Source organism: Labeo rohita, chromosome 11 (genome assembly GCF_022985175.1).
Source record: "Labeo rohita strain BAU-BD-2019 chromosome 11, IGBB_LRoh.1.0, whole genome shotgun sequence".
In the NCBI taxonomy this organism is placed as follows: Eukaryota; Metazoa; Chordata; class Actinopteri; order Cypriniformes; family Cyprinidae; genus Labeo; species Labeo rohita.
The window spans coordinates 22,963,714-22,978,719 of NC_066879.1; the positions used below are offsets into that span (position 1 = coordinate 22,963,714).

The 15,006-nt window shown below is 35.8% G+C and overlaps 2 protein-coding genes across 2 annotated transcripts; both read right to left on the bottom strand.

Moving 5' to 3' along the window:
• Positions 1–199: 199 nt before the first annotated feature.
• On the bottom strand, positions 200–7,434 carry cfap107 (cilia and flagella associated protein 107). Its single transcript, XM_051122280.1, is given in 5 exon segments — positions 200–447; positions 450–653; positions 2,324–2,491; positions 4,676–4,783; positions 6,857–7,434. Coding segments are annotated over 5 exon segments (615 nt in total). The 5' UTR covers positions 6,926–7,434; the 3' UTR covers positions 200–381.
• A 2,610-nt stretch (positions 7,435–10,044) lies between these two features.
• On the bottom strand, positions 10,045–14,400 carry aadacl4 (arylacetamide deacetylase-like 4). Its single transcript, XM_051122273.1, has 5 exons — positions 14,345–14,400; positions 12,540–13,922; positions 11,822–12,047; positions 11,676–11,739; positions 10,045–11,581 (listed from the first exon to the last, which is right to left on the bottom strand). The coding sequence occupies exons 2-5, from the start codon at positions 12,762–12,764 to the stop codon at positions 10,798–10,800; spliced, it is 1,299 nt and encodes a 432-aa protein (XP_050978230.1). The 5' UTR covers positions 12,765–13,922; positions 14,345–14,400; the 3' UTR covers positions 10,045–10,797.
• Between the last annotated feature and the right edge of the window lie 606 nt (positions 14,401–15,006).

Genomic DNA, 15,006 nt, shown 5'->3' on the forward strand with positions numbered 1-15,006 from the left:
TTACTGTTTTTTTTCTGTTTTTTGATCAAACAAATGCAGCCTTAATGAGTATAAGAGACCTCTTTAAAAAGCATTACAAGTCTTATTGATCCCAAACTTTTGAGCAGCAGTATATCATTACATATGTGTGTGTAGGTAAACACAAACTTTTATTTTGGATGCGATTAATCGATTTGACAGCACTAATTAAATGCTAAAAGTATTTGACTTTTGGACCACATTGCAGTGTATATCTTTTATTTGTCTTTGTGCAAACAGAACAAAATGTTCCCGTTTCTTTGGTTTTAAGTGTCACTGATCAATAAAACAAGGTATTCCATGCCCTCTCCCCAGGTTGAGGCTAGTCTGTGTGGTGCTGGAGGGCTGAAGGTGGAGTAAGGGTCACAGCAGGCTGGCTGGATTACTGGAGACCTGCCTGCAGGGTCTGTGTTTCAGTGCCAGGCCCTGCCAGTGCAAGTGCTGAGGTTGGCAGGGTGCTGACTGCTGGAGAAGCGCTTGGGCATGCTAACGTGGCGAGAATAACAGAAGGCGCTGATGGGGTGCAGAGGGTATGAAGCCTTATACTCACTTAGTGTGGGCACAACTGCCCGCTGTTGTTCCATGCGGGCCCGCCAAGAAGCCACCAAGCCAAAATTAGTAGGGGGGGCCTGTGTGTAAGAAACAAAAAGAGGGGAAAAAAAAAAAAAAAAAAAAACATCACAAAAAGGAACATGTTCAAACAGACTGTGTAGTCTCTGTGCCACTAGCATTGCAACAGTAATGACTCAACAAAAAGAGCAACGGTGAGAAGACCGAACAGGGTTATCATCATTAACGAAAACTATTTAAACATTTTTGTTTAAAAAAATAAGATTATTATAAAAACTAAATATTACATGAAAACCTTTAAATGCAAATTAGAAGTTAGAATAATTACAAAAAAATACAGATTTGAGCTTGTACTGAAGCACTAAAATTACTAACTAGAGATACATTGAATACAATTGAAATAAATTGAATATAACAATTGAATACTAAATGAAATGAAAAGAAAACCGAAAATATATAATAAGCGAATTCAAAATATTAAAGAACTATAATAGAATATAAATAATACCAGCCTATGGCTTACTTGTAATATTTTTACCCTGAGAAAAAAAAAAAAAAAAAATAATAATAATAATAATATAAATATATATACATATATATACATACACACACATATTTTTTTACATTTCAAAAATCATGTTTGTTATTATGTTATCATTTTTATTGTGTTAGTTAGCTGGATATATATATATTTTTTATTTTTTTTTTATTTTTTTTTTTACAAGTATAAACAAAGAGCTCACTTTAAATGAATCACCATCCTTTTTAATCTTTTCTTCACAGACAACTATAGTGTGAATCATGAGAATCACTTTTAGGGTATTTACGTCTTTTTCAAGCTTGAATAGACATGATTTCATACGGGTTTGAAACAACCAGAGAGTGAGTAAATGATGACACAATCTTCTGTAAAAGTTCTTCTGTAAAAGTGCTTCAGCTAAGTACTGAGTTAAGGGTATAAATACTTATGCAACATACTTATTTCAGTTTGTTTGTTTTTTTTTTTAATAAATTTATGAAGTTGTGACAATTCTGTTTTTGCATTGTCATTATGGTGCATGGACTGTAGATTGATGTGGGGGGGAAGTAGCAACATAAAACGGGAAAAAAATGAAGGGGTATAAATACTTTCGCAAGGCACTGTATGCTGCACTTGTGGTATTTTTACACTGAAACAAATATATATATATACATACATATATAAAGAGTTCATTTGCAAAAACAGATACCTTCATTTTTTTTTAACATTTTCAAAAATCATGTTTTTTATTATGCTATCATGTTTTTATTGTGTTATTGTGTTAGTTAGCTGGAATTTTTTTTTTTTTTTTTAGTATAAATGTGTATGTGTAAAAGTTGTTGTGTGAATCGTGAGAATCACTTTTAGGGTATTTCCGTCTTTTTCAAGCTTGAAAAGACATGATATCATATGGGTTTGGCACAATGTGAGAGTGAGTAAACGATGACACAATTTTCATTTTTGAGTGAACTATTCATCAGCCTCTGACAAATAACAGACATCAAATTTCTCATTCACATTTGCCGGGGTTATTTTCTGTCTCTGCTCAAATAAAAGAATAAATAATAAGATATTACACAAGTAATACAAGCCAGTGTGTTAATGTAACTGATATCCATAATGATTTCCAGGAATATGCTCCAACATTAATTCAACACGGAGACCAAACTGCATTAAAACCCATCTGGAGTCAAGGGAATGCTTAATACCTTGGATTGGGTGATCTGACCTCTCTGGGACCCTGGCCAGTTTGAAAGAGCTCCAGGAGTGCAGTGCGGGCAGAGAGGAGGAGGCCTGCCGCCCATACGACTCATCATAGAGCGACACCAGGCAGTGGGAGGAGGGGACGTCATGATGAGAAAATAACTGCCTTAAAGGAAGACCCTAAAGCATAGATTAAACCAACAGAAATGGTTTATTAGACCAGTAAAGGATAGAACAGATCATTCACAATGCACAGCTAGAGATACATTGCTTATAATATGGCATGCTTGATATACTGCAAGTGAATCTGTTATTTGACTGACTGTACATAATCACGCTGCAGGGATAAATTTTTGTAGGCAATTCCTGAGTTTGTTCAAGTTTTGCCTTTCCAGTTCTATCATCCTAAAATCAATAGGCTGCTTGAGTGGGTTTAAGAGCGTGTAAGAACCATAAACTTTTGGTCACAGAGCTTATTTTCTGCAATAATCCAAAAGCCAATGGAAACCCCTTTTGGGTTTTTGTTAAGGGAACCACAAAAATGTGTCAGATGTGTCAAATTTATATTTCAGAGTGCTGTCTAATTTATTTGCATATTGTATATACAATATATATAAAAAAAATACTTATATATAAAAGCAAAAATACTTATATATATATACTATTTTTTCAGTAAGACTTTTAATTTTTTTAAACAAGTCTCTTAGGCTCATCAATGCTGCATTTATTTGGGCTGCATCCGAAAGCCTAGACAACTGACTTGCTGCTTTATCAGTCAATGACTTTGGAGGCAGCGTTTTTGCATGAAGGCACCTCATGAAACTGATTTCGGACAGACTTCTGAGGCAGCGTAACGTTTCATGATCTACAACAAAATAGAATGAGTTTTGATGATAACTAAACACACATTTACATTCTATAATATTGATTTCTCACTAGAAAAAACATCAAAAGTGCAAAAAGTTGCAGAAATATACATTTACACACAAACTGACCAACAAACTTTCAGATGCCATCTTTATTTCAGTTTTTTTTTTTTTTAGCTCAACCGGCTTGGAATGGAATGCACAGAATTGTGGGATATCTAAGGCAGCGAAGAATACATTTGTGCTACCTTCAAAATTTGATCATAAGAAGGTACGTCCGGAGACAGGAAGTAAAATCGAATTTATATGTGGACGTGCCTTGATGCCTTCCTGCCTTGGAGGAAGGTATTAAGCTCTAAAATTCATTTTAGAGCTTTCGGATGCAGCCTTGTTCAAAAACGCAGAAAAAAAAACAGCAATATTGTGAAATATTTTTACAATTTTAAATAATGGTTTTCTATTTTAATATACTTTAAAATATAATTTATTCCTGTGATTCAAAGCTGAATTTTCAGCATCATTACTCCAGTCCTTAGTGTCACATGATCCTTCAGAAATCATTCTAATATGCTGATTTATTATTATTATTATTATTATTATTATTATTATTATTATTATCAATGTTTGAAACAACAAACATTGATATCTGCTATCTGCTATCTGACATCTGCTGCTTAATATTTTTTGGAACCTGTAATTCTTTTTTCAAAATTTGTTAATAAAAAGTAAAAAAAAAACAAAAAAAAAACAAAACAGCATTTATTCAACATAGAAATCTTTCCTAACAATATAAGTCTTCACTATCAATTTTTATCAATTTAACACATCCTTGCTAAATAAAAGTATTAATTTCTTTCAAAAATTGACCTCAAATTTTTAAACTGTAGTTTATATTGTTTCAAAAGATTTCTCTTTTAAAGAAATGCTGAAAAAGTATCACAGGTTCCAAAAAAATATTAAGCAGCACAAGAATAAATCAGCATATTAAAACGATTTCTGAAGGATCATGTGACACTGAAGACTAGAATAATGATGCTGAAAATTCAGCTTTGCATCACAGGAATAAATTATATTTTAATGTATATTTAAAAAAAAATAGAAAACTTACTTGAAATAATATTTTAGAATATTACATTTTTTTCTGGATTTTTGATCAAATAAATGCAGCCGAAGAATAAGCAACTTAAGTAACTTATTTAAAAAACTGATTCCAAACTTTTGAACTTAGTTTGAAAGTTAAAATTAATTTTCATTTTTAAACGCTTAGTCACTTGAAGAATGATTACAAAACAATAAAGTATCACAATTATCCTTCAGAGTTTTGCAATGACAGTTCAGAACTCCAAGATGATGCAAAGGACTGTTATTTTGGAGTTTAATAACATGTTTCCACGTCTAAGTATGCCTGTTGGCTGTCATCAACACCGAACATGATTTGCTCACTGGTGTGTGTGTGATGCTTGCTAAATGATGCGTGAATGATGAACTTGTCCCAAACCTCTGAGCTGCGACTCCTTTGGAATGTGACAACATCGGGCCTGTATGACATGTGGGGCGTGTAGTCCATCCTGTAGCTGCTGTTCGCCGTCTCGCAGTCCCGAGTGAACTGTCTCAACACACACACATACACACATATAGGAAAGACAGAAACACTCAGCAAACAAATCCCACGCTCAGCAGAGCTTGCGGTCCCTTATTGATCACAGGCGTACTCTCTCAGGTCTGTTCCTGACTAGGGGACTGCAGAATGACTTGCATCAATCCCATTTGTCTGCCTCCAGCCTGTGCTGACCTAGCTGATAAAGCAGCGCTAATCACTTTTGCATAGATCTGAGCACTGTCTGAGGAACTACATCCCTTTCAGGCTTTAAACATTGCATACTGACAAGTGCTTAAGTAGTGTGTTAACTACTCGGAACAAGAGCTGTTAGAAATTGTCTAAATAATGATCACCAATATTTATTAGAAGCTAAAAACTTTAATGCAATTTAGAAATAAACTTTGAATTTAGTATTGTTGAATATGAATGTTAGAAAAATTCCTGGTCTCAATTTTTTATTCAACTACTTATTATTATGTTGTTTTTTTTTTGTTTTTTTTTAACTCGCACAAAAGTTTGCATTACATCAATGGATCACCAAACCATATACATTCAAATGCAAGGAATTTACAACGTGGACAAATACTTTTGGCTATTAAAGTGACTTTTACGTCACTGCCACGATGGCCCAGAGATATAAGAGCATTCTGGGTATATTTAATATTAATTTATTTATTTTTCTTAATTTTTAAAGTCACAGCAATTGAACAAAATCAAGTCCCACCCTCATTTTTCTCTCATTCAGGAAGCATTTTCATTGAGATGTTTACAGTATGAAAGAAATTAAACTTTGATTTCATGCTGACTTTAAATAGCTTGGCCAAAGGCAAAAACCCTGTGCAATGTTCCTGAGTCTGCAATATTGAATTTCATCAAAAATTCAGTATAGCATACCAGTTGTGCTATTTCAGCCGTTCAAGTATAAAATTATGGCAGAAACTGTAAAAGTAGTGCACAATGATATTTAGCTTTAGTTAGTATCAGTTTAAGATAATAATTCAAATGTTAATTTAAAAAGAAAATTAAGAAAATTATTTTTAAAAGTAAAGATTCTGCAAACACAAGTTAATATAGCTTGCAGTAGTAACAATAAGTATGATATTTGAGACCCTGGACCACAAAACCAGTCTTAAGTAGTACAGGTATATTTGTAGCAATAGCCAAAAATACATTGTATGGGTTAAAATTATCGATTTTTATTTTATGCCAAAAATTATTAGGATATTAAGTAAAGATCATGTTCCATGAAGATATTTTGTAAATTTCCTACATTAAATATGTCAAAAGTTCATTTTTGATTAGTAATATGCACGGCTAAGAACTTCATTTGGACAACTTTAACAGCGATTTTCCCAATATTTTGATATTTCTGCACCCTCATATTCCAGATAAATATTCCAGATTCCAATATTGGCCTGTCCTAACAAACCATACATCAATGGAAAGCTTATTTATTCTGCTGTATAAATCTCAATTTCAAAATAATGACCCTTATGACTGGTTTTGTGGTCCAGGCTCACATTTTATTATATGATATGATTAATAAACATAATGATTCCATTATAAATATAGTGATTAGTTAATATATGATATTTACCATCTGAATCTAACCATGGCATGTCAAATTGATAAGTCAGCCAGCTATTTATTGTCGTGTATCAAATTTTGTGCCATCTAGTGGTCATGTTGTATCCTACCTACTCTTAAATCAACAGATTGATTAGACTATATTTATTCGTTTATTCTACACTTTATTATTAAGCGAAATAACGTCTTTGCAGAAACATCCACAACATTACCAAAAATAAAATGTATCTGTTTATCTGCACGGTTGTTGAATAAAACACGGTTGTTGTACCTGTTAAATAAAAACAATTCTTATGTCGAAATTACGAGAAAATTAAGTCGTGATAACGCTAAAACAACTTCTGTCGAGATGACGAGCAACTTAGGTCGTGATAACGCTACAACAATATTTGTTATGTCGAGATCACAGGTCCAGAAACAAAACACAACACAATTCTTTAAACTGTGAATTCAAAATTACATTTATACTGATACAGTAACACATATACCTACATGTAATCTCTCCTCCGCCCAATTACCAATGAGTACTTTGTTGCTGCTGTATTTACTAGGCTGACTCATCCTTAAACCAGCAGAGCTGTTGAAGCATGTGACTATAGATATGTTCAGGTGAGTCCAGAGTTGTGTTGCTATGGATACACCAAACACTAGGGGCGAATTTCAAACGGAAGTGAGCATCCCTATGCTTTTTTGAAAATGATAGCTGTATTATTAGCTCTATTGTTTATATTATATTACAGCTCTAAAAATGAACTTCTGATGTCCTCATAGTGTGACAGTAGACAACCTTCATGCATACTTGAGTAGGCTAGTAGTCGAAGCTGCACAAATGAATCAGGTCTTAGATTTAAATAGCAGCCTTTTCGCTTTAATGTTCACTTAACAGACAGTTCAATATCGTGAACTGATACTTTGTTGGCCATTGATTTTTTTCTTCAACTGCATTTGAAAAATGTACATCATACTGCCCATACTAATAGGCCTACGTTCACACCACGATGAATTTAGCGTGCATTTAGATAATAACACTTTTTAAAATCATTTACCACTCAATGTACATGTCACTTTGAATAAAACTTACCAAGAGAAATTTAGTTTCAGTTGCTTTGGCGAGCGGATTTGAGATGCTCCAGTTGTCTTGTCGCCTCAGGTAATCAACATAGTGCTGACAGGCTTTACATAACATCGCTTTTCCATCCTCATAAAGGTCATTAACATATTCTTTTGCTCTATCCCATGCTGTAATTTTTACTGACAGGCAACGTTTCCTTAACTCCTCCGCGGTCATTTTTATTTTAAACATTCGGTGCGGGCCTGCCAGTGAGTACTGTTTGATGCAACATTTCATCTTTAACAGGCTCCACGTCCCCTTTTTGCCTGCTGTATACAGTTACTCCAAACGCAACTGTATCCAGAAGTTTTCTTTTTTTTTTTTTTTGCTAAATGAACTATCACTGCATCCGAATTCGATATTTCTTTAGCCACGTTTTTCCTGAGTAACCGATGAGCGCCGCCATCATGGACGGTAACTTCCGTTTGGGTGTTCTCGTGTTCCGGTCTACAGTGAAATCCATGTTAAAAGAGTGTAAAAAAAAAGATCGACAGAATATTTAAATATAACTAAATATAAAATTGTTTACAGGGTTAAGCTGTTCTGTTGTTGGCTGCCACAATAACAGCAATAAGCTTAAGGAATTCCTGTAAAGTACTTGTTTTGCATACCAGCAAGTCTTTGGCGCTCTATGACTTGCATAAAAGATGACAAAAGAAAAGATATGCCCTTATCTGTTTTCAGTGTGGCTAACCTCGTGTCATTTCATGTCATCTTGACACTAAACACTAAACTGTTATTGCATATAACTGTTAAGTATGAAACTTTGGCGCCATGTGCTTTTAAAAACCATTTTCAGAGGTTTACCATATTATTATTAGCTCAGAAAATATGTTAATTTGACTACAAACCAGAGACTGGAAATGTAAAGCACCGTTCCAGTTGGGCGAGACTTATGCGTTCAGGAAAAAGGTGGATATACACCTTGTTCTTCAACACGGAAGTAAGCCTATGGGTGAGATTTCTGGTTCATTATCCGCTATAGGGAAATAACATGAAGAACAACAACTTTTTGCACTACAAACCAGTGTGTTCATAATTAAGATTATACATTAAATATGGTAATTTGAAAGCAGCAAAACAAGCTGTTTTGTACAGCTAAAAATAGCCTGACCAGATGAGACTGGAAGCCAGACCCATTTACAAATGGCCACTTCGCTCTTACGGAAAAAATAAGACGGACAGCATGTGAAAAACAGTAAACCATAAGATTTGTACGTCCGAATTCATAGTATCTGGGGGAGGGGGGAGTGGTCAGAAAGTACCTAGATGACCTACCTGGATGACCTACTACTTCCACTGGGATTCTGAAATTTGCATTAGATTGAAACTTTACTATCCCATGAGGCCACGGGATAGGACTTATGAATGGCAGTGAAGCAACGCAACTTAGGCTGGTAGGTCATGTGACAGTACCGAACAGTTGTGAAGTTCAAACTCAAATGTAGTACCTACTCAGACAGTAGCCTACACAATTTAAGATGCTCCTTGTGTACTTAACAGCTTTAGTAAGGGAAAGAACTGCAATTCCATGAAGCATGGCAAATGAAATTCATTTAATTAAAATTATTTAGAAATAAAGTTTCAATTTAAATCTTGTATCTATATAATCTATAGATTTTTAGATAATTATAAAATATTCATATATTTCTTCCTGTAAAATTGGGCTCTGCCATTTGTTTTTTTTATGGGTGTGGCTTCTGGTCCCATCTGCATCCAGCTATTTTTAGCTGTACATAACAGCTTGTTTTACTGCTTGATATTGCAAATTGCCATGTCTTACCATATTATTTTAATATGTTATCTTAATTATTAAAGTTAACTGTTTACTGCACGTTGTTATTCCTCTCTGGAATGAACCGGAAGCCTCACCCATAGGCTTACTTCCACATTGAGGAAAAAGGTGGATGCGCAAATATTAGGAAGACCGACTCCATTACAGTATTGGTGGTGTTTCATGGGAGTGGACGAAGTTAAATATCTTTTTAGCGTGCTTTGCTTCCTGCGACTATTATTATTGGTGGAATTTTTCTGTACAGCATTATGGGTAATGTAGTTTTTAACCACAAATTCCACTATTAAACATGATTATTTTAAAAATAACTAATTAATGCAAACAGATGGGTTTAACAAAAGCTTTAACAATCGATTAACAACCTCGAAGCTCACAGCAGACCTGACTTTAAAGATGTCAATTATTGTTAAAAAACCATTTCCCTATGGAGAAAACGAATGGAGTTTTTACTTCCGTAACCCGACTATTGCGCTATTTGGGAGCAGCTGCATCAAAAGAAGTTTCATCAGATTCCTTTAAACGCACCATGCAAATGCTGACTAACACTCTGAATGATAATAATTAGCTTCACTTGTAGCACCAAAGGAAAGACTGCAGTCTCATACAAATGAGGCTGTACAAGGGACGTGGGATGTGGGAGGAATTTTAAGTGTCACACACTGGAATATTCATGATTCAATGGACAAATTGAGCATCGTTTGTACATTACAAACACAGTTTAACGCATCAGTCAAAATAATCACTTTTTTTTTTTTTTGGGGGTCGGGGGGAATGTAATGTAAATACTTTCTCTACTTTGCTAAGTTCACAGAGTATTGCTGAATGACAATGATTCTTTAAGGAGAAAATCAATATAGAATGTAACACTGTCTGCCCTCTTTTCAGCGGCCTTTGTTCCAGAAGTATTTTTTAGTTCTTTTTTCCCATGGGCGATATTTTTTTTAAATATCGCCCATGGTTTTAAGCCATAAACCAAACCAACCTTAATTAAACTAAGAAAAAAAAATTTAAATCGTAAAAAAAAAACAACAAAAACTACAATCCCGTGATGCATTGTGAATGATAGAATCTAACTTTAATCTATAAAACTACTGATTTAAAGCTATTAATAATATATACAGAAATAATTTTATGTTCTTTTTTTCAAAATATACATATTAAGCACAGAAATATTTAAAACTTGTCATTCTTTGATTGGTTAATATTTTATAGCAAAATCATGGGTATTGTAGTTTTCCACCAGTACTTAAACAAAACCTTTTTTTTTTTTTTTGTGGAGTGCTTTAATTATTGGTTGCTCTCAGGCTTTCAACCAGTATAACCAAAAATGTTTCTGGAATAAATTGCCTACCCTTGCTTTAACAACCTTGTAACTCTTCTTTAATGGTTTGTTAGTTTTTAAATTTCTCTACGGACAAAAACAAATGGGAAAGTGCTTTTGTTCATTCCCACTTCTCACAAAAAAAAAAAAAAAAAAACTATTACAGGCCCTTCTGAGTCATTCTCCCACATCTTTCGACTTCTAAGTTAGAAAGTCTTTACATATCTTACAATGCTGTCCATACCCTTTTGAGAAGATTGAAATGTCAACCAGCCCTGGTTAAAGAAACTGATGATCCCGTGGAAGCCATCAGATAGATGCTCCCACGTGACCTCCACTCCTGCTTCCCTCAGTCGCTTAAGGAAAAGAATCCCATCATCCCTCAGCACATCAAACTCACAGGTCAAGACGAAGGTGGGCGGCGTGAGGCGAAGAACATCATCCTCGGCTAGCAAAGGGGAGATCTCTGGATCCAGCCCCTGTTTGATAACGTGATAGGCATCAGCATCATGGCTTGAGGAAACCTGCGGACTTCTTTCTCCTTTTCTAAACTGAGGTGGAAGATTATCTGGATCCAGCCATTTCTTATAGCGAAGTTTTAGCTCGACAGGAACATGCCTGCCTTCCAGAATCTGCTGGCTGACAGAAGTATTCCCGTTGAGATAATGCAGGAAGAAGAACACTGTTCGGTCTCTGAACAATATGGGCGCAGAGTGATTCTGCTGGTATGAGGGCAGGTGGAAATCTGCCATCTGCAGTGCCGGGTAGATGAGAACCTGGGCACAGGGAGATGGCAGATGACCATCCTGTGTCTTCGACAGCCTCTGGCAGAGAGCGGCTGCCAGGTTCGCCCCTGCGCTGTCCCCACCAACTGCCACCCTGCGTGGGTCCACCCCGAAATCGGTTGCCGCTATTGACAGGAAGTGGCGAGTCACGACCTCACAGTCGTCCAGCTGGGCAGGGTACCTGTGTTCAGGGGCCAGACGGTAACTAAACATGGGAAACAGAGAAGGAGGAAAAATTAAACTGGCCAAAATTTAACGTGATTTATATAAAAAAATGAGCATGTTAAAAGTCAGCTAACCCCACAGACACAACTGTGGTTTCACTCTCCAGTGAAATAAACTGACACACTTCTTCATATTCATCTGTGGAAAAACAAACAATGAAAACATGTTAAATTATCAACTTTTCACAGCGTTTCACTGTTTCCTTGAGTGTATATATTACCTATAGAGCCAAACATCCAGCCGCCACCATGAAAAAACACCAGGCCCCGTTTTTTCTCCCCCGTGCCAGCTGTAGGCTCGTACACCCTCACTGGAACTCCACTGAAGGTCAAGTCCTTAATACGAAGCCCGAAGGGCACTGGCCTTTTGCGGGCCATGATACAACATCTGCACCATCGTATAAAATTCATCTGATGGCACAGCCCCAATCGCCTCAGAATTTGGCCCTAAAGGTGGTTTGAAGACAAAAGAGATTCGTTAACAATGAATTGGACAATTATGTGCCATTAAATGTGCCACTCAGTGGGTAGAGAAGTCCACTAGGCCATTTGAATTCTGTACTCATATTCCAAGATAAGAAGAATGGCTCATATCTCTTCATCATGCCCTTGAGAGAATATCGAGCTAGTGGCTACAGAAAAACACTGCTATACTCAGTTTTAATACATTACACATGAGTAAAGAGTTATTAAAATACTGAGGTGGACTTTGAATTGCGCACTTATATTACTGAACAATTCTCTGTGCTAAAACATTCAGAATATAAAACAGAATCAGTACAGTTTCACTGGATATTCTCATTTTCAGGGGATAACGAGGAAACCATTTGAAATATTAAACATATAAGCATTATTCTTTTTTAGTCTGAAGTAGATGAGAATTTAACAAGAAATTGTCCAATATGATTGGATTTGCCAGCAAACAGCATGAACACTCACCACAATGCTTATCCCCACATACACTCCATGAATCAAGCGTAGTTTCCCAGGATTAGCAATTCCAGGAGGAGTATTTAACTTTCTCAGCTCGAAGTACACTAGGACAACTACCAGTAAACAAAAAGCAGCAAAAAGAGCTGCAAATACAGTGAGCAGGATTGCAATTCCAGTGTACATGGCTGCTTCAACGTGCTGCATGCACAGCAATAAAAGTTCAAAATACATGTTCCCTCCCCTTTGTAGTGCAGGCACAAGTTCAAGTAGTGCCAGGGTTGCCAAGTGTAGGAGTTTCACACAGAACTAGTGTTGATCAAGTGTCGACCAGCCCCCACCCCCCCCCATTTTTATTTTTAAATTTTAATATTTTTTCACCAACCAACAGCCAGTTTTCTGCAAAGTAAAACCAATGTTTTTATGTAGACTACAAGTGTTACAATTACAAAACAGTATAAAGTTCACAAAATAGTGTCAGCAGAATCAAGATAACTAGGGTAACAGCCCTAATAAAAGCACTTCTACTATAAGTAAATAAAAAGTTTGACCAGAGTACAAATGAAATCTGCCAACCCAACTACTGCTCTTTAGGTATGGTCAAACTGACCAGATCACACATAAGCTAATTAGTAATATCAACAATGCACACAAAAATATGCTGGCTGGGTGTTTACATAAGAGATAATTGATGGTGGCACGGCTTTAGAGAAGACAAAACACTGCATATTCATCAAGTGGAAGCTCAACTGGAAACTCAGTTCCTTTAATCCTATTACTATGCAAATGCACATGATAAAACTATCTTCCATGACAGGCAATGTTTACGCTGTGGCCACTGCTGAGAATACATCAGATTTATTTAGTGAATTTTCACTGTTGATCTGTAGATGGCAGTGACACTCTAACTGAAAAGAGAAAGGCTTTTTGTTCAGCATCATCATGCTGTTATATTAAATGTGCATAATAAAATAAAACCTCATAATCCAATAAAAACTGTGGATAATGGTATTTTGCATTATTAGAAATTAACTCTGCATCTGTGATTTTAAGCCTGTTTTTGATCCACACAAATTTAAGTGAAACATGCTTTTTTTCTCACTCACCAGACAACCATTAAACCTTCTCTGAGAGTCGCTGGGCCATTACTAAGAGGCACAGCATAGCACAAAGCAGTCTTTGTGAGGCTGCATTTTGACCCAGTCCGGTCTGAGCAGCCCTCCATTCAGCTTTTAAGCAGTAGAAGCAGAGGCCAGGCCAAAAATCACAGTCTGGAATCTCCACAGCGGCTCCTGGGTTTACTGCGTGAGTTTAAGAGCCATTTACAAAGGTCTCCATGTTCTGGAGGTGCACCGGTCTGCAGGGATTCTTCCTGCGTCAGAACACTGTGGACTGAAAAGAGCAACAGGAGACTCAAGTGTAACAATATTTAGAGCAAACCACGTGCTTGTTTACACATATACATCATACATTAAAAAGCTGGCACGGAAAACTGATTATAATTAGTAAAATGAATGAGAGGAATATTTAGAAAGCTTCTGTGTGAAGGTAATGCAATTGTGTTGTTGTTTGCCTGTTTAGTAGAGAAACCTTGCAGAATGATGAAGTTTGGAGGACCAGTCTTCTTTAGATGTAACAATAATATACAATATATAATTAATATATAATCCATTATAACATACTGTAGCATTACCTATATTGTAAACAAGCCAACCCACTTGTTTACTATGCAGTAAACAAAACAAAGCTAAGCCTGCTATGCAAAACTGACATAAAACAGTATGACTTTTATTCGTGTATAATACTTAATATACTTCAGGTTCAAATAACTCTGTCTTGTCAAACCGGTTCATTTTCTCCCGTCACTCCAGTTCAACAAATTCTGTCGTGTTGACACTTCTGTTAGTTGGCAGAGCGTAGTGTTTCGTTCGTGAACGAATCTATGTTTTGAATCGATCTTTTTATGTGAGTGAATCATTTTACTGAACAATCTACAGAATGGACACGGGTTTGTTGTTTGAGTCTGACTCCAAAAAACGCTAAACGAGACTCTTGAACGTGAACGCTCTTAACTGAATTATCTTGTTTGTGTACAAGAATGTGCAGATCTACTGAACAAGCCGTTTGTCCAGTTCATAATTTAATTCACAACAAGAGGAGAAAGGTGACAGAGTCTGAATGTCAAATTGTATTGTATATGTAATTCGTTATAAGCTCATTATTTATTCATAAGCTCCTTTTTACTTTTTTTCCTGTTTAGACCAGCATCTGACAAAATATGGGAAAATACAATAAGACTGCCTTGTCATTTGTGTAAAACAGCAGATGTACATGAGTAGATTTGTTAACACTGGATAAAAGGACATTTTTCATTTCGCTGTGTGTGTACGATTCGAACCTGCATAAATATGCGCTGAACGAATCATTTAGTAAACCGATTCAAAAGATTCGAATCATTGGAATGAATCGAAATCCC